Here is a 19506-nt window from a genome sequence, read left to right on the forward strand (position 1 = left end):
TCAATCATTCTTTTCTTCTCCAGGATATGGCACTTGGTAGTTTTCATTATTTTTTTCTTCATCATATTTTTTCTCCTTTCTGATTTTTAATGTGGAACTTTGTCCAGAAAAATATTTGTCTAACATATTTTTCAAGTCCTCTTGAAAGTTTTGCGAATTCTCTTTAGTTTTCTCTAGACTTTCTGATTGGTTTGGTTTTTGATTGACAACTTTTTCTTTAACTGCCTTTTCTAGGTTATTGTTTACCTTGTTTTCAGTGTAAGTGGAATTTATTTTGTCTTCTAAATTTGCCTTGATATCTTGTGAAATTATATCTTGCTCAGTACTTGGGATTTCCTTCTTTTTTTCTTCAAAATGTTTTCCAGTCTCACTGTATAATTTTGGTTTTGATAATAATATGGTATTTGACTTTGCTACATTGGGTTCTAATTTATGCTTTCTTTTTTGTTTTAAATCTCCAATTTTCCTTTTTAGATCAGTTTTTAAATCTCTTTCGAAAAAATTGTCTTTATATTCTATTTCATCAACATCGGATTTTTCGATGTTACTTATTTTCGTGTTCTCATTGTAACTGAGATTTAAATTGTCTTCGAAATCGGCTAAGATGGTTTTTGATATTACATTAAGCTCAGTACTCGTTGTTTTGTCCTTTTTGTCTTCAAACTTTTCTCCTATCTCTTTTTGTTTATTTAATTCTATTATCGAGTCATCTCCCACCCCTTTGGAGTCCATTTTACTTTTCATATATTTGATTGTTGCTTCAATACTTTTAATTTTTTCATCTAAATCCTGTACTTCTGAATTTTGAAATGTTTCTTTTTCCAATGTTTCAATTAATTCAGCTGCTAACTTCATATCTTCTTTCTTTGAGTTCTCGTCATCTTGTGGAAGATCAAAAGATTGTTGATAGAATTTTCATCATCCACAAATGGTTCATAATTTGCCTGCGATCCTTTAATGTTCTCCATGAGAGCATCATTTATTTCATCATCAATATCCCTCTTTACGATCTCTTTTGAGTCATGTTTAGATTCATGGGGTTGTTCTTTTTCCGTAGTAAGTTCTGCTTTCTGTTTACAATTCGTCTCTAAAATTTGCCTTTGTATCATACATTTTTCTAATTCTTCTTTTAATTGATCTATTTTTTTCATATTTTCTTGGGATACTTTAAAATCATTCTTTTCTTCTCCAGGATATGGCACTTGGTAGTTTTCATTATTTTTTTTGTCAAATCTGTCCATTTTTACCTTTCCTTCAGAAATTCTTTAATTATAATTGATTTAGTTCTCTTTTTATTTTACTTATTTCAAGGATATTTATTATTATGTTTGTACCTATACCTATCCGCTCTTCGTAGATACATAACGAAGGTTTTCAAAATAGGTGTTAGGTGAATATTTTAACATCTCGAAGATTTGAATATCTATGGCTTTGACAGGTAGTTAAAGATGTTTGTATGGTTTTATCTTCTTAAACATATAGAAATAGATAAATCATCGTTTGTTATTAAGCCTAGGTTTTTTTAAAATAGCAAATCACTTTTTTTTTTAAATTAAGCTTTTCAAAATAGGTGTTAGGTGAATATTTTAACATCTCGAAGATTTGAATATCTATGGCTTTGATAGGTAGTTAAAGATGTTTGTATGGTTTTATCTTCTTAAACATATAGAAATAGATAAATCATCGTTTGTTATTAAGCCTAGGTTTTTTTTATTGGTTTTACATCTATAGGAAATCTTGACTGTGGAAATATAATACCTACTCTATGGTTTGTAATTTTGTTTATAAATGACCGTTATTTTTCCCCATTTTGTGTTGGTCATTCTTAATGTTTGACAAATACAAAGTAGGTATAATATCTCTTTACTAACCACTTAATCATAATTATGTATTTATATATTTGATTGTTGCTTCAATACTTTTAATTTTTTCATCTAAATCCTGTACTTCTGAGTTTTGAAATGTTTCTTTTTCTTGAATGCACTTTTCCAATGTTTCAATTAATTCAGCTGCTAACTTCATATCTTCTTTCTTTGAGTTCTCGTCATCTTGTGGAAGATCAAAAGATTGTTTATCTGCCTTAGGTACATCATCACACACCATACGACAGTTTTTAATGTACTTACTCTGATTATCCTTGAAAATAAATTCATCCCTTGTCTTTAATTTACTAATCAATTTTTCGATAATTATGTCTTCTTCTTTCTCGGAGACAATAGAACTTTCTTCGTGATTTTTTCGTTTTAGAAGATTCCACAACACAAGAAGTGTTACTATTGCAGTCAGTAACAATATAAGTAAACAATACTTGGACTGAACATATTCACAAAATGAATTTTCCTTCAGACAACTGTTGCAACTAAAGAATGAAGTAAGTGGAACAGGTCGGGGTCTATTATGTTGACAGAACTGGCAAGCGACAGTGTTGCTCTCGGTGATGAACATATTCCACAAGAGGAATGCCATACTATCTTTAAGCTCAACTGATTCATGTGCAATTGTTTAATGCAATTTTGTCTGATGAAATTTCTAGAAAGAGAGTAATAAGCTTTTCTTTTCAGTATTAGTAGATGTGCCAGTAATCCCAACAACATTGAATTAAAGGATCTGGGACAGGGGTTTCCAACTAGCGCCCCGCGGGCCACATGTGGCCCGCCAGACCATTTTCGTGGCCCGCGAAGCTTTTTGAGATTTGTACAAAACTTACCTAAATGTAAAAAAAGGCATGCACAAGAAAAATTTGTGTACATTATCTATTTTCTACACCTCACACATCTAAAATTGACATAAAAAATTTTTGGTACCACGCAACAATTTCCACTTCTTCCATGGGTACCAGCGAGCACCCATGTAAAAATGGCTTGGCGCTCAACGTGTATGTATGTAGGTAATAAAGTATAAACATGTAAGTAGAGATATTAGATCTTACCAACTAAATAGGAGACTGTTACAGTTACAAGTCATTCTTCTTTCCAAGTCTTCAATCCATTTTAGTATGTATGTAGGTAATAAAGTATAAACATGTGAGTAGAGATATTAGATCTTACCAACTAAATAGGAGACTGTTACAGTTACAAGTCATTCTTCTTTCCAAGTCTTCAATCCATTTTAGTAATTAGGTTTTGATCAATTTCCCAATTTTTGGAAAAATTAGGTACTCTGATTGATCAAATCACTAAAAATCCAGTCTAATACAATTTGGTCACAATCTTAGAGTACCTATCTTATCTGCTTACAGTTTGCAATAGTTTTACAAAATATTTCTGAATTATTGTCACTATTGTTAAAATCTGTCAAAAATAAAGTTATTCACAGTTGAAAACTCACTCAGATTTGAAATCACTGACGGTTGTTATCCGAACAAAAAATGATTACCTAATTTTCTGAACTCCGAACTAAAAATGATTAATTCGATGACTAACAAAACGTTTGAAATACTACTCCTCAATGATTTTTTTTTTTTTTTTTTTTTTTTTTTTTTTTTTTTTTAACCGTTTGAATATCCTACTAATGATTTTTTTTTTTTTTTTTTTTTTTTTTCTTTAGACATTTATTTACACAATTGAAGGAGTTTTTAACAATAAAGTCCTACCTCTCAATGATTCTTTCACCTGTTTGATAAACATAAATGATTATGATTAGGCCAAACAGTCATTGACAAAATTTGTGTTTATGAATGGATTGTTTTGTTTGACACCAGCTGATCTTATAAACCACGACACAAATAACACCTAAATCCTATATGAACATTGTTAGCAGAGCGGTATGCCAGACGTATTTTATCAATACTTTTCAAAACTCACACAAAAAAGCAAGTAAAAATATCAAAATGATTACAGAGTAGGTAACTAAACTGCACTGATAATAATTTGTAACTGACTGAGGGCTGAGGGTGACATCTTAGCTCATCTAGAATCAATCCTAGTGTTAATAGAATCAGTTCTGTCATTTAATTATCACTTATCAGTCAATCGGTTTGTAAACACCGAGATGAGAGTGTTTATAGGTAATACGGGTATATTATAGACTATAGGTATTAGGAAATGTAAATAATCCCATACTAGGCAATCTACTACTACACTACAGCCAAGTCACGTGATTTTTAAGCCTTGAATTTTGGATATGCCTAACTAACCTACCTTCCATAGATAAACACATGTACCTACCTACTACCTATTCACACAGGTGGGTACCTATATCGACTAGGTACCTATTTAAATACAACAAATAATGTAGGTATATAGGTATTCATGAAGCTACCCCGGTACACATGTTATTCAGAGTAGGTGTCAGAGAGTACCTACCTACTCGGTTACTCGTAAGTTTATCGTCAGTACCTACCTACGGCAAAAATCTTCGAATACCCTTTGAAAAAATTTCGCCTGCGGCGCTCAAAATTCGATCGGACTGCATTTTTGAAAAGTTTGGGGGAGGGGGTGCTCCCCTATGTACATATGTGGCCCGTGAAGTACCTCCCAATGTAGCATGTGGCTCGCATACAAATGGAAGTTGGAAACCTCTAATCTAGGACATCTAGGTTATGCTATTCCAAACTATTCCTCCTCCAAGGTAATTCTATTCCAAAACAATTTTAAAAGGGGACAGTTTTTCTAAAAACAGGACTTACCTTTGTGTTTCATTTGTTTGTGGAATGTTTGTAAAATTGTATTGTATTAATGTGTTTCTGATGTAGGTACTTCGTGGACTGTGTGCAACTGTTTAGATGAAACTAAACTTTGGCCACTTGGCAAGAATCAATTCTTATTCAGAAACGAATTAACCTTCGTGGACTGTGTGCAACTGTTTAGATGAAACTAAACTTTGGCCACTTGGCAAGAATCAATTCTTATTCAGAAACGAATTAACATTATGTATTATCAAGTTTCACCAGACAGATTAGATCGGTCTTTGAATTGATTAAGACAAGAGTAGGAAGAAGTGAATGAACAAATTTACTTTTTATTTGACTTGGAAAAAAAAAACAAGCATTATTTAAATTCAAGACAACATTAGCAATAGAATTATTGAAATAATATATTTACATATTATAAAATAAAATACTAGTCTTTATTATTGTAATATTCAGTTAAATTTATCGGAAAATACAGAAACTTTCATTGTAGACAGTGGCGTGTTCTCTCTCAAAGAAAAAGGAAAAAAAAAAAAATGAGGAATGGAGTTTAAATATATTTAATGAGTAATAGATGCGCAACTGATTTAAATATTTAAAATAAAATTACCTATTTGTATAAGTTTAAAATTTGTAATAATTAGCTTATAAATGAAATATTAACTATGTTGAATGTAAATGAAATGAATGTTTAAGAAAAAATAATATTAATACAAATCAAAAGTAAAGGAAATGTTATTTATTTCGAGATTCTGAATTGTTTAATTTTGCAGATTACCTACGTAATATCATGAACAAAGATGGATTTGATAAAATAATTTTACTTGCCACAAGTACATGTGCAGATTGTGCAGCAATAGTAAGTTTTACGAGTACCAAGCTTATAACTTTGACTAAAAGTAGGTATGTACCTACCTACTTCTGGCTTGATATTTTGTTTTTGCCTCAGGGAAGATACTTTTGGCATAAAAATAGGACCTAATCAACGCAACGTGTAGAGTGAATTTGGCATCCTAGATTTGGCAGAAAGTAATATGAAGGGGGGGGAAAGAGATTATGAGTATAATTGCCTGTTGAGTACTTAGTGCACGCGGTTCTATTGAGCATTTCAAAGAACTCCTAAATACCTGGACTATTGAGTCTAAAACCTTGCTTCTAATGGATATAATTGTGGGCTTTGAACACTAGGAAACAGAAAATAAACCAACACTAGGAAACAGAAAATAAAATGATCAAACACGAAATTACTGTTTAAAAGTTCACGAAAATGAACTAATTATTTGCAGCAACAAAAAAAAAAATAATAATAATAATAATAAATAAGAGGCCACGCGATTTAAAATCTGGTTTTCTGTTGGTCAGTTTTAATTTCGCAAGAACTAGAACTAATGACCAAACTTTTGATCAGAGACGGGCTGGAGAATAGGCTCAGGTAAATTTTGGCTGGTACAGGGAAGTTCAAGTTTTATCTTCTTCGGCCTTTTTAGACAGGCTGAGTGGTTATAGACACTATGAAAGATATGCCAAGATAGAATAGACCTTTGACTGAAAATCAATCACAAGAAAAATTATTATCAGTGCTTGTCTATTCATCTCACTGGCCTTGTAGGTAGAAGGTGCCAGGTTCGATTCCTGACAGGGCCGACGGTTTTTTTTCCGGGAAAGGATTGACAAGTTTCGAGACTTCTTTGACAGTATTTTGTGTAGCAACTATATTTTTTTTGAGGTTTGACAGAGGGAACTGTAACTGCTATGGTCTTATCGTCCCGAAATCGAAGAGAGAAGGAAGACAGGATAGGAAAAAGCCAGCCGTTCCGAGAACGAACATTATCCCATCAGCTTAGTTGGTAGGATAAAATCCGCCCGGGCGGATTTTATCCTACCAACTAAGCTAACTAGGCTGGCAAAAAAGATCTTTTATTTTCACTGCCCTGACGCAAAGACCAGTCCCTATAATATTTGGTTCATCTACTACACCTCAAAGTTTCCATTATTTTCCCTCAAGTCAAACCATTTTTTTTTTATCAAACAATGTAAAACAAATTCAAACAATACCAACTTGGTAAAACTCTCACCCTGCCTCCTCCCCTGATAACGAACGTGTGAAGTGCTGAAGTTCAGTAGAATCATTTCAGCTAAGGTTACACTTCTTGCTGATAGTCAAACTCAGTCCAGCTTTAGTCCAGATTGATTGACCCGAAGAAGAGAGTTGTGATTCTGAGTTGTGGTAATTTTGAGTTGTGACTAGTTCGGAAGAAAATTAGGACTTTATCTGTGTGTTGTGCCGTCGTTAATGGTCGATTATGCCGCTGCAAAAGGTGAGTGAGAGTGCCTTTTCTGGGATTTTTACTTTTTTATAGTTCTTTAGTGTGCTGTGTCGTTTTGGCATTGCTATTTAGGGAATATCTAGTAGAAGTTACAATACCTATCATTATTTTTTATCGTTTGTATTGATTGGACAAGAAGATAAGATCCCATTATTCCCAATAAGTAGATATAGCCCTCTCAGTTTATGTGCTATTTAGGGAATATCTAGTAGAAGTTACAATATCATTATTTTTTATCGTTTGTATTGATTGGACAAGAAGATAAGATCCCATTATTCCCAATAAGTAGATATAGCCCTCTCAGTTTATCCTAAATTCAAACATTTTTTATGCCGATTGGTCGTGTTTCTGTTGGAAGTTATAAAGGGACGAAAGTCATTACTATTTATGACATTCATCAAAAGACACCATGTTGATTTTCCATATTTGACTTGTTATTGTTAGGTGGTTTTTGATGTTTCAATTAAGCCATTGTAAAGAAGTTGTCTCGACTAACATGGTCAGTAAAGAAGCTAATGTTCTACCTATATTAAAAAAAAAAACTAATATGGCATGTTACATGTCTCACTCTCAACGCCTCATCTATCAATAAAATTGATCTCCAGAGATATTAAATCAATAACAAGTTTTTTTAATAAAACATTTTCTTACCTAGCAATGGCGTTACTGGCCAGACAAATTTTATCCTCCATTGCTATTGCGATGTAATGAATTCGGTAGGAACATACCTACAAACATTTAATATAGGTACGTATGACATCGTACATTCGTAAAAAAATATGAACCTTTATACATTTATAGGTACTATGCAGATATAACTTAAAAAAATATTGTGCAATAATTTTCACTCTCTCTACAAAGCTCCCATTTCCTCAATATGTGAACAAAGTACACTGTTCACCCTTATTTATATTGTGCAATAATTTTCACTCTCTCTACAAAGCTCCCATTTCCTCAATATGTGAACAAAGTACACTGTTCACCCTTATTTACAACAATCATCACGAAACTATCCAGGTGTGAAATCGTTTATCTATACATTCATCATTCTTTTAAAAATAAATTATAATTTTGTAACGAACTTTTTAATATTGGTCTCATCCCTAGTCCTATGTATGTCTTTAGTGACCTTTTATTGGCCCGGGATCCCACGCAATATTGTTGTTAGGGGTGTTGGGGCCGTGAGATACATTTTTCATCATTTGTATGGCTCTAAATGAGGTTTCTTAATTGATCTCTTCCTTCCTCCCTTCATTAAACCGTATATTCCTTTTGTTTTATATTCCCAAATTTGGTTGGTTCTACATAATTATGTATTGACCTATGTCACGAACGATTTTATTTGTGAGAATAAAAAATTAGGTAGGTACCTAAATTTTTACTTTTAACCAATTTTTTCTGGATTGTCTTCAGTTCAGAGGAACTATTTTAAAATCGCCTATGAATGCCTCAAAAATGTCTTCCAACTTATCTAAGCTTGGAATGTCACATTAACGTGTAGTGTAGTTTGGAGAAAATTCATAAAACTACTGATATACTTTACTAAGTTTTAATGACTTTGCAAATACTTATTATGTAGCAGAAAAAGAAGAAGGAAAAGAGAATATCTGTATACGTTCCTGCTCTGCTGATGATTTGTCTGATGGGAAAAGAGCTCGGGATGAAACATGTCTGGGTCGTCAGAGCTCGGGAAAGAAGTTGGGAATTTTTTTTCCGTCTGTTCTAATACTATATGCCTTTTATTGGATATGTCTTTAGAATAAAATTCTCAGCTTTACTGACCAGATATACAAATTTCTCCTTCAAATAACATGGGAAAAGAGCTCGGGATGAAACATGTCTGGGTCGTCAGAGCTCGGGAAAGAAGTTGGGAATTTTTTTTCCGTCTATTCTAATACTATATGCCTTTTATTGGATATGTCTTTAGAATAAAATTCTCAGCTTTACTGACCAGATATACAAATTTCTCCTTCAAATCTTTTCCCAGCTTTCTCTTTTCTTTATTTGTGGAATCTTCATTGGATGATCTGTTGGATGATTCACTGAATGATGCTGTTGGTTCAGTGGAAGAAAGTGTTGGACGATGCTCTTTTCTATTTTTTTCTTTGGTATTTTTATTTTTTGAATTGCCATCTTGGTTAATGTGTTCAAAAATCTGTGTTCTCAGTTCTTTCTTCAAGTTTTTGTTTCCATTTCCTATATTTTGATTTTGTTTGAAATATTCGTTAGTTCTTTTAGGGAAATTTGTTCTTCCCGAAAAATTACCCGCTATGTCACTTCTAGTTGATGATTTTCTTGATGAAATATTATGTATGTGACTGCCTATATTTTGATTTTGTTTGAAATATTCGTTAGTTTTAGGGAAATTTGTTCTTCCCGAAAAATTACCCGCTATGTCACTTCTAGTTGATGATTTTCTTGATGAAATATTATGTATGTGACTTCCTTTTTGGGGTTCTATTAATTCATTGGTTTTAACATATGTAGGACCGTGCAATCGTCTAGAAAGTTGGTTATCCAAATGTTCCTTGAACCTTCTTTTATTGCTTCTTGATGAGTCGCTAGAAGAAGAACAGTGACTGAAGGTTTTTCTAAACATTCTTCCATTTGTTCCCAATTCATTGCTCGAATTGCTACTCGATTGATTACTGTCGGTATCTGATACTGAATATTCTTCATTGCTAGATCTGATAAAGTCTTTTTTATTTTTACCAAAAATTTTGCGAGGTTTATTAAACCTCTCTTTTAGTTTAGAGAACGACTTTTTAGGTTTTTTAAGTTGCGAAGACTCTTCATTATTTAATCGTGGAATTGTAGATCTATATTGTTTAGGTATAAAACAAATAGATTCTGCTTACTAAATTTAAATTTGATACCTACGTACATTGAACACTAAAAGGCATTTTGAATTTGCCATCTAATCCAAAATATGTAATACAGTTCCCTGCTGAAGTTTACTCAAATTAACGATAACACAAATTAGGAACCTTAGATTCAAAGTTTGAATTTAAATTTTTTCAATTAATTAAGTTCTAGTCATCACGCAGCTTTACGTGTTTGGGTAAACAATTGCGCAGGTAGTTATTAGCCCCGTTAACCCTGTATGTTCAGAACGAAATAAATTAAACAAAAAACCAGTTTGCAAAAATATATTGCTAGATCTGATAAAGTCTTTTTTATTTTTACCAAAAAAATTGCGAGGTTTATTAAACCTCTCTTTTAGTTTAGAGAACGACTTTTTAGGTTTTTTAAGTTGCGAAGACTCTTCATTATTTAATCGTGATTCAATATCTTTCTTCAAATCCTTTTCTATTATAGATTTGGATTCATCTTTCTCTCCCTTTCCTCTATTATCAAGATTTTCGCGGTTATGGTCTCGGTTTTTAAATTCTGCAGTAAAGTATTTTTTCAAAAAATCTTTCAAGTCTTTTTTAAATTCCACCATTGTTTCATCATCTAAAGCTGCACGAACGTGAAGAAATTAATAACGAACAAAAATAAAAAGCTAATAATACCCCTAATCAAAACTAGAGAGAAGGCGGGAAATTTATTTTGAATTTCTGGCAGGCTCTGGCAGGTTGACTAGTTGGTTTGTACGTGGGGACAATCTAGGTAGGCGGAATAAATTATTAGCTATTGATTTTTTGATCATCACCAGGTAGGTATATTCTTGAGTGAAAAGTAACATCTATTCTATCAAGGCGTTCTAGGCATATTAAGTGATCAATTCTATTAAGTTGTCTAAGGCCAACCTTCTCGTTGCGTTGTCTTGGAATTACACTTAAAAGGACTTCTCTATAGGTAGATAGCATTAGCATCAGATGTGACTACTGGTATCTCATAGTGCCTTCCATTCTATTGCCAGCTGTAGTGATGCCACCGAAATGGGTCTATCTTGAATTCGAAGCCGTGCGATGATTATCGGGATAACCTATAAACTGCTGGTAAATATGGTAAACTTCTGGTTAATACAACCTCTGGGCAATCGTTTGGCCTTCCGGAGATAATTTCTAGGATTGAACCATCATAGTGACGATGAGAATCGGTGATACCGTGATGTCATTTACATTTGAAAGTATCGTAAAATGCCCATTAAGGAAAATAACTCCCACAACTAAGAAGGAAATAAGATCTCATCAGGGCCCATTATAAATGAAATTTTATTACGTTTGATTAGACCCTCTGATTATTTTTTCGTCACTTAACATGCTTTGGTCCATCGAAACATGTTGACATAGTCTTAATAGAAAACCACCTTGGCCCGTATACATTCATGATGAATACATCCATGATGAATGTAGCTAAGGTTTTCAAATTCTCAGAAAGAACCTCTGTTGAAACCTAGAGTCTCAAAATTCTGTTGGCGGTCGTTAGCCAGCAAGAATGGGACATTGGTCCCGGTTTTGTGTTCGCCAGTTCTAAACTACAAATACCGGAAGAAGCAGCATTCATTCTTATCTTCAGTAGATATTTCTGGTCCGTGCTCAAATCATCAACATTTGTTGGGACATTTACGTCAGTAGGTAGAGGAATAGCCTCGTAGCAAGTAAAAAAAAAAAATATCAAATGATTACAGAGTAGGTAACTTAACTACATTGATAATAATTTGTAACTGACTGAGGGTGACATCTTAGCTCATCTAGAATCAGTCCTAGTGTTAATAGAATCAGTTCTGTCATTTAATTATCACTTATCAGTCAATCGGTTTGTAAACACCGAGATGAGAGTGTTTATAGTTATAGGTAATACGGGTATATTTATAGACTATAGGTAGGTATTAGGAAATGTAAATAATCCAATACTAGGCAATCTACTACTACACTACAGCCAAGTCACGTGATTTTTAAGCCTTGAATTTTGGATATGCCTAACTAACCTACCTTCCATAGATAAACACATGTACCTACTACCTATACACAGGTGGGTACCTATATCGACTAGGTACCTATTTAAATACAACAAAATATAATGTAGGTAAGTTGGTATTCATGAAGGTACCCCGGTACACATGTTATTCAGAGTAGGTGTCAGAGAGTACCTACCTACTCGGTTACTCGTAAGTTTATCGTCAGTACCTACCTACTTACTATTACGTGAATAACAGGAGAGTCTGTGTACCTATTTAGTACATACTATTTTTTGGTATATTTTCGCCCAACTTCTAAAACATAGATGGTCCGAAAATTTATGTTTGTCCTAACAAAAGTTGATATCATATAGGTAGGTAGGTAACTACTTACGAGTAAGGAGTAAGTACCTACGTCTTATTTGGTAAAGTATTTTTTTTTTTTTTTTTTTTTTACCTACTTACTGTTACGTGAATAACAGGAGAGTCTGTGTACCTATTTAGTACATACTATTTTTCGGTATATTTTCGCCCAACTTCTAAAACATAGATGGTCCGAAAATTTATGTTTGTCCTAACAAAAGTTGATAATATCATAAAGGTAGGTAGGTAGGTAACTACTTACGAGTAAGGAGTAAGTACCTACGTACTTATTTGGTAAAGTATTTTTTTTTTTTAAGTTCAACTAATAAGCACTATTTTTTTTTTTTTTTTTTTTTTTTTATTTTTTTTTTTTCCCCAAAACCCGCCTTCATTTGTTTTGAAAATAAAAATACTACATGCTATACATTTCGTACTCATTTCACCCTACACATTGCAGATATCGAAATTATTCCAGGCGTTATTTCTCAATTCGTTTTCAATACGAGGAGGCGACTTTTTCTGTCCCCTCAGTTGACAAAGTTGAGAATTCTCAGTTCATACCTAGAGTTAATAATGTTATTGCAGTTTCATATACCTATGAGTAACCATTACCTAACGTTGAACGACTGAAGTTGGACTAACTCACTTCTGCCTAAAATGAAGTAGGTACGTAGGGAGGTACTGTCAACCTTCATTTGTTTTGAAAATAAAAATATTACATGCTATACACTTCGTACTCATTTAACCCTACACATTGCAGATATCGAAATTATTCCAGGCGTTATTTCTCAATTCGTTTTCAATACGAGGCAACTTTTTCTGTCCCCTCAGTTGACAAAGTTGAGAATTTTCAGTTCAAACCTAGAGTTAATAATGTTATTGCAGTTTCATAATACGAGTAACAGTAACCATTACCTAACGTTGAACGACTGAAGTTGGACTAACTCACTTCTGCCTAAAATGAAGTAGGTACGTAGGGAGGTACTGTCAAAATTTATTGACTTGGCGTGGCGGAGAAGTACCTACAGGTTCAAGTACATAGGTATATTTTTAAGTTAGGAAGCTAAATGCAACTCTGAAATTGACGATTTTCCTACTTACCTACCTATCACGAGCACGTAGTTGTTTTGATCGGCCACAGAACATCAGGAGATCAGAACACAGAGGTCATATCTAAAATAATAAAAAAAAAATAGGTTCCCTATACTTATTGTACCTACTTAATAGGAAAAAAGATGACGAAGAAGAAGAAGAAAGCTGAACCCACTTCTCTTTCCTCATTGTTTCCAAGGGTGCAAAGTTCAACTAACGGGACAAGCCTGCCAGGATGCAGCCTGCCTCATCTCCTGATGCAATAAATTATGACGAAATATCACCTCTGGGTTGCACAAAGACCCCTTTTGTTGCATCCTCTCCGGTGCAGTAAGATGCTTGTGTATGTGTAATCTTTTGATCTCGGCAGCAGAACCACGTGGGCATATTTCCTCTGCAACACACGTGGGGGGCGGCACAAGATGGGACAAAGTCGCAATACTCCACCCAAAGAACTCTTAGGGAAATTCCCTTTGGAAATAAGTCGTTGATTTTGGGGAAAGGACTTTGGTCCGGGCTTATGTGTTTGTGGAATTAGGGATAAAGTAAGAGATTTTTTTAGCAATTTCAGCCAAATTTAGGGACAAAACTATTGAGTGTTGAGGACACGTTTCATGTTCATTAGGCCACTTGGATTTTGTTCATCATCGATTTTTGGTTTCCATTCTTTTGTCGTTGTCATAGTGCCCACAGTACCTAGACTGGAGTGGGTACCTCCCTACATAACTATTCAGAAATTCAGATTCGAATGATTGCACACGTCAACTGCAAGTACCTCATAATTATGCAAGTTTCAATCGTTACCTAAAGAGAACAAATTGCCAAATTAGGAATCGCGTGCGCAGAATTTAAATCATGAGAATTATCTGCTAAAAAAAAATCTGGGAATACCACCATAAATTCTCGGAACCATAATGAGAACTTTCTTGGAAAATCCTGTAAATTTAGGACAAAAAATGGCACAGTACGTTTAGTACCTTGAATACCTTGTACCTACCTACATCATCTAAAACCAACTGGTGCTAACTAGCTCTTGCCTCAAATCTCGAGTTTTATATTTTCTAATGAACCTATAGGTATACCTACTAGTGTAGAGTTGTTAAATCTTTGTCTTGAGCCTCCTTTTTTAATCATCTCCTTAAAAAATAGAAAAGTTTCCCAATATCTTATCAGAATATGAAAGTATAGTGACTTCCGATCCACAGGAACCCCTTTATTTTTACGAGCCCATTTCTAGGGTGAAGGGGAGACCATAACCACGAAAATCATGATAATAGAGGAAAGGGAGAGAAAGATGAATCCAAATCTATAATAGAAAAGGATTTGAAGAAAGATATTGAATCACGATTAAATAATAGGGTGAAGGTTGACACGTTTTTGATTTCGAAATCACCCAATTTTCATTCTACGTTCCTACACAATTTCTTACAACCTTTTCTCAAGACTTGCGTAAGAAGATCTTACTCGATAGCAGCACGTTTTGCGTTTCATTCATGTTTATTACTTCCCAGGTAAAGTGGTAGTCGCATAGCAGGCGAAATATCGCATCAACGTTGCTGATATTTCTACAGTGGAACAAAAGAACTAGGCAAAGGTTATTGAAGAGATTTTGGGAATCCCCATAACCATAACGAATACAATAATAAGATTCATAAGTATAATAACTATTACCAGTATTACGTTGGTATTCACAACAAATAGATAATCCATAAATCTGCCAGGCATACATTTCAAACTGTTCATTGGGACTACCTGCCCTATTTCGAAAGTCCAAATAAAGCACTTTACTAAACTCCAGCAACGACTAGAATTCAACCAAAAACGTAAGTGACGAAAAAATAATCAGAGGGTCTAATCAAACGTAATAAAAAGCTCGCGGGTATCCCGCTAGTAATGAATATTATTGCGGTTGTATGCTTATGCATGGATATTTCTGACAGTCGCAATGACACAATGAATCTGATTTCTTACACCTCGTATATTAACGTATAACGTACTATTTTAGAGTACATATATTATACAAGATTAAAATAAAGATAATCTTGCAAAAAAAAAAATACCGGTATGATTATTTATATTAGGTATTTATTCTATTTTTATTTTTTTTTATTTTACTGTATACAGGGTGGTTCGTGATTTGCGAACCACGCTTATATCTCAGAAACGGCTGGGAATTAAGGAATGAAATAAACGGCATCATCCCAAACGATTGCCCAGAGGTTGTATTAACCAGAAGTTTACCATATTTACCAGCAGTTTATAAGTTATCCCGATAATCATCTCACGGCTTCGAATTCAAGATAGACCCATTTCGGTGGCATCACCACAGCTGGCAATAGAATGGAAGGCACTATGAGATACCAGTAGTCACATCTGATGCTAATGCTATCTACCTATAGAGAAGTCCTTTTAAGTCTAGAACGCCTTGATAGAATAGATGTTACTTTTCACTCAAGAGTAACCTACCTGGTGATGATCAAAAAATCAATAGCTAATAAATTATTCCGCCTACCTAGATTGTTTCCACGTACAAACCAACTAGTCAACCTGCCAGAGCCTGCCAGAAATTCAAAATAAATTTCCCGCCATCTCTCTAGTTTTGATTGGGGGTATTATTAGCTTTTTATTTTTGTTCGTTATTAATTTCTTCACGTTCATACTTGTAAGTAGTATAAAAAAGTGTTTTTATTTTTGCAAACTGGTTTTTTGTTTAATTTATTTCGTTCTGAACATACAGGGTTAACGGGGCTAATAACTACCTGCGCAATTGTTTATCCAAACACGTAAAGGTGCGTGATGACTAGAACTTAATTAATTGAAAAAAAAATTAAATTCAAACTTTGAATCTAAGTTTCCTAATTTGTGTTATCGTTAATTTGAGTAAACTTCAGCAGGGAACTGTATTAGGTACATATTTTGGATTAGATCGCAAATTCAAAATGCCTTTTAGTGTTCAATGTACGTAGGTATCAAATTTAGTAAGCAGAATCTATTTGTTTTATACCTAAAAACAATATCTACAATTTGCAAACAGACGCTTTTTTATTCCAAGTCCAAGTGTCAAACCAAGAGCTCCAACATCTTTGTGGACACCTTGTATTTCTTTTTTTATTATCTCAAGAGTGTCTGGCCCGTGCTCAGCATCAAGCAGTAATATAATCTGACCTTCATAATCAACCAGAGTGGACAACACAACTGGTTTCTTGGTTTTTACTACAACTTGTCGTACTCCGCGCTTGGTTAGTGGTCAGCCAGCTAGATATCAGAATTCGCAGGCACCACAAAGTCCAAAATCAAGTCCCAACTTGAGAAAATCGATGTTTCTCGTTGGAACATGTCAGACATGTGTCTCACTTGTAGAATCATGTCCAAACAACGGACGCACCTCTTGGCATTGGATTTGATATTGGGACTGGCGCCAGTATATTCGGATTTAGATGCCCTCAGTGGCTTCTTCTCTTCAACAGCAACCAAGATAGACACTTTTGTAAATGCAAGGATAAATTTACTGAGAAATTAATTTAATTTAAAGAAACCATTTACTGATGAAATTTGTAAGGAAACAATAAGAAGTTTAGAAGTGGACGAAGATAGGCACTAGGTACGTCAAATAACTAACCTGTAAACCTATCCTATAACTTATCTACTAACTTTACTGTTAACAGTGATGTGTACCTTAGTGTGATGTGACAAGCAAATAAGTAAGTATTAAACAAAGACAAAATATGACTGAATAATCCGAATAATCTCAAATATAGCCCAATTTTCAGTACCTACACGCGAATGGCGAAGTCATTTCGTTAATTCGTTTCTGAATAAGAATTGATTCTTGCCAAGTGGCCAAAGTTTAGTTTCATCTAAACAGTTGCACACAGTCCACGAAGTACATCAGAAACAATTTTAGTAAATTCGGCTTAATTTCTTTTTAATTCATAGTTCGTGATTTTTTGGATTTTTTAAAAAATGTAACCCGTCTCTTGGGCGGAGTCAGCATAATTAGTCTTCGTACAAAAGTAATGTTTTGGCTTAGTAATTTATTATTTACAATAAAAATGTTAATTAAATATACGATAGATTCTGTTTGAGATCGATTACTCGAAAAACAGTGGAGGATAGTAGAGGTGCGCAGGAACTAATATTGATATAGGTAGTTGCTACCAGCCTAGTTAGTTTAGTTGGTAGCGCGTCTGCCTTGTAAGCGCTAGACCACGGGTTCGATTCCCGCCCGACTTTATTTGGACTTTCGAAATAGGGCAGGTAGTCCCACGATTTGAACAGTTTGAAATGTATGCCTGGCAGATTTATGGATTATCTATTTGTTGTGAATACCAACGTAATACTAATAATAGTTATTTTACTTATCAATCTTATTATTGTACTCGTTATGGTTATGGGGATTCCCAAAATCTCTTCAATAACCTTTGCCTAGTTCTTTTGTTCCACTGTAGAAATATCAGCAACGTTGATGCGATATTTCGCCTGCTATGCGACCACCACTTTACCTGGGAAGTAATAAACATGAATGAAACGCAAAACGTGCTGCTATCGAGTAAGATCTGCTTACGCAAGTCTTGAGAAAAGATCAGGAGGGTTGTAAGAAATAGTGTAGGAACGTAGAATGAAAATTGGGTGATTTCGAAATCAAAAACGTGTCAACCTTCACCCTAGAAATGGGCTCGTAAAAATAAAGGGTTTTAGTAAATTCGGCTTAATTTCTTTTTAATTCATAGTTCGTGATTTTTTGGATTTTTAAAAAATGTAACCCGTCTCTTGGGCGGAGTCAGCATAATTAGTCTTCGTACAAAAGTAATGTTTTGGCTTAGTAATTTATTATAAATAAAAGGGATTTCAATTAATTCCCACCACCTGCTTGGAGCCCCTGGGGGAGAGGGCGGTGGAGCATTAAGCACAGAACATTGGGTCCGAATATAATTTTCCCTCAAGATTGATGAGAGGGGGATTTAGATATTTCACCTTGGGAAAATTTCCGGCGGGGTCCGCTGTCTGCCAGGCGAACTTTCCGATACGTCATAACTGACTGATGAGGTTGAAGGAAACTAATGGGGCCACATATTTCAGCGTCAAAACTCCGAGGGAATTTCCTCCGCGGGGAGGGAAATGTTTGAGGAGTTTTTCCCCCTCTTCTTAATCGAAAAGAATAAATTAGGTTTTCTAGGCGGTCATGGTGAGAGTTGTGGTTCTGGAGATTTAATTTATGAAGGAGACGTAAGTGGGAAAAAAAAGTTTGAAGACAAAAAGGACAAAACAACGAGTACTGAGCTTAATGTAATATCAAAAACCATCTTAGCCGATTTCGAAGACAATTTAAATCTCAGTTACAATGAGAACACGAAAATAAGTAACATCGAAAAATCCGATGTTGATGAAATAGAATATAAAGACAAATTTTTCGAAAGAGATTTAAAAACTGATCTACAAAGGAAACTTGGAGATTTAAAACAAAAAAGAAAGCATAAATTAGAACCCAATGTAGCAAAGTCAAATACTATATTATTATCAAAACCAAAATTATACAGTGAGACTGGAAAACATTTTGAAGAAAAAAAGAAGGAAATCCCAAGTACTGAGCAAGATATAATTTCACAAGATATCAAGGCAAATTTAGAAGACAAAATAAATTCCACTTACACTGAAAACAAGGTAAACAATAACCTAGAAAAGGCAGTTAAAGAAAAAGTTGTCAATCAAAAACCAAACCAATCAGAAAGTCTAGAGAAAACTAAAGAGAATTCGCAAAACTTTCAAGAGGACTTGAAAAATATGTTAGACAAATATTTTTCTGGACAAAGTTCCACATTAAAAATCAGAAAGGAGAAAAAATATGATGAAGAAAAAAATAATGAAAACTACCAAGTGCCATATCCTGGAGAAGAAAAGAATGATTTTAAAGTATCCCAAGAAAATATGAAAAAAATAGATCAATTAAAAGAAGAATTAGAAAAATGTATGATACAAAGGCAAATTTTAGAGACGAATTGTAAACAGAAAGCAGAACTTACTACGGAAAAAGAACAACCCCATGAATCTAAACATGACTCAAAAGAGATCGTAAAGAGGGATATTGATGATGAAATAAATGATGCTCTCATGGAGAACATTAAAGGATCGCAGGCAAATTATGAACCATTTGTGGATGATGAAAATTCTATCAAAAAAGATGAGAGCATAAAAGAAGACATTCAAAACAAATATGAAACGAAAATTACACATGATTTAAATTATGAACC

General features: G+C 33.9%; 2 protein-coding genes across 3 annotated transcripts; both read right to left on the reverse strand.

Moving 5' to 3' along the window:
* LOC103506385 lies at nucleotides 1-4715 on the reverse strand. The gene is made up of 3 exons (XM_017442784.2): nucleotides 4628-4715; nucleotides 2049-2548; nucleotides 1-881 (listed from the first exon to the last, which is right to left on the reverse strand). Exons 2-3 carry the CDS (start codon nucleotides 2464-2466, stop codon nucleotides 1-3), a joined length of 1299 nt encoding a protein of 432 aa, XP_017298273.1. The 5' UTR covers nucleotides 2467-2548; nucleotides 4628-4715.
* Nucleotides 4716-8831: 4116 nt separating this feature from the next.
* On the reverse strand, nucleotides 8832-10422 carry LOC103506202. Of its 2 annotated transcripts, none has more exons than XM_008470592.2 (3): nucleotides 10231-10422; nucleotides 9395-9756; nucleotides 8832-9271 (listed from the first exon to the last, which is right to left on the reverse strand). In XM_008470592.2, exons 1-3 carry the CDS (start codon nucleotides 10400-10402, stop codon nucleotides 8855-8857), a joined length of 951 nt encoding a protein of 316 aa, XP_008468814.1. In that variant the 5' UTR covers nucleotides 10403-10422; the 3' UTR covers nucleotides 8832-8854. The 2 variants fall into 2 exon arrangements, with proteins under 2 accessions (XP_008468814.1, XP_026677203.1); XM_026821402.1 differs by having other exon boundaries at nucleotides 8844-9153; nucleotides 9280-9756.
* Nucleotides 10423-19506: the final 9084 nt, after the last annotated feature.

Source organism: Diaphorina citri, unplaced genomic scaffold (assembly GCF_000475195.1).
Source record: "Diaphorina citri unplaced genomic scaffold, Diaci psyllid genome assembly version 1.1 scaffold11, whole genome shotgun sequence".
Taxonomy (NCBI): domain Eukaryota; kingdom Metazoa; phylum Arthropoda; class Insecta; order Hemiptera; family Psyllidae; genus Diaphorina; species Diaphorina citri.

What these genes read in the sequence shown, in the direction of transcription:
- LOC103506385 (XM_017442784.2), bottom strand. Translation starts at nt 2,466, where the DNA reads ATGGCATTCCTCTTGTGGAATATGTTCATCACCGAGAGCAACACTGTC. An exon ending in ATCTTTTGATCTTCCACAAG is followed by an intron (nt 882 to 2,048) that starts ATGACGAGAACT and finishes ATCTTCCACAAG; the next exon opens with ATGACGAGAACTCAAAGAAA.
- LOC103506202 (XM_008470592.2), bottom strand. Translation starts at nt 10,402, where the DNA reads ATGGTGGAATTTAAAAAAGACTTGAAAGATTTTTTGAAAAAATACTTT. An exon ending in AGATATTGAATCACGATTAA is followed by an intron (nt 9,757 to 10,230) that starts ATAATGAAGAGT and finishes TTCCACGATTAA; the next exon opens with ATAATGAAGAGTCTTCGCAA. An exon ending in AACCCCAAAAAGGAAGTCAC is followed by an intron (nt 9,272 to 9,394) that starts ATACATAATATT and finishes ATAGGCAGTCAC; the next exon opens with ATACATAATATTTCATCAAG.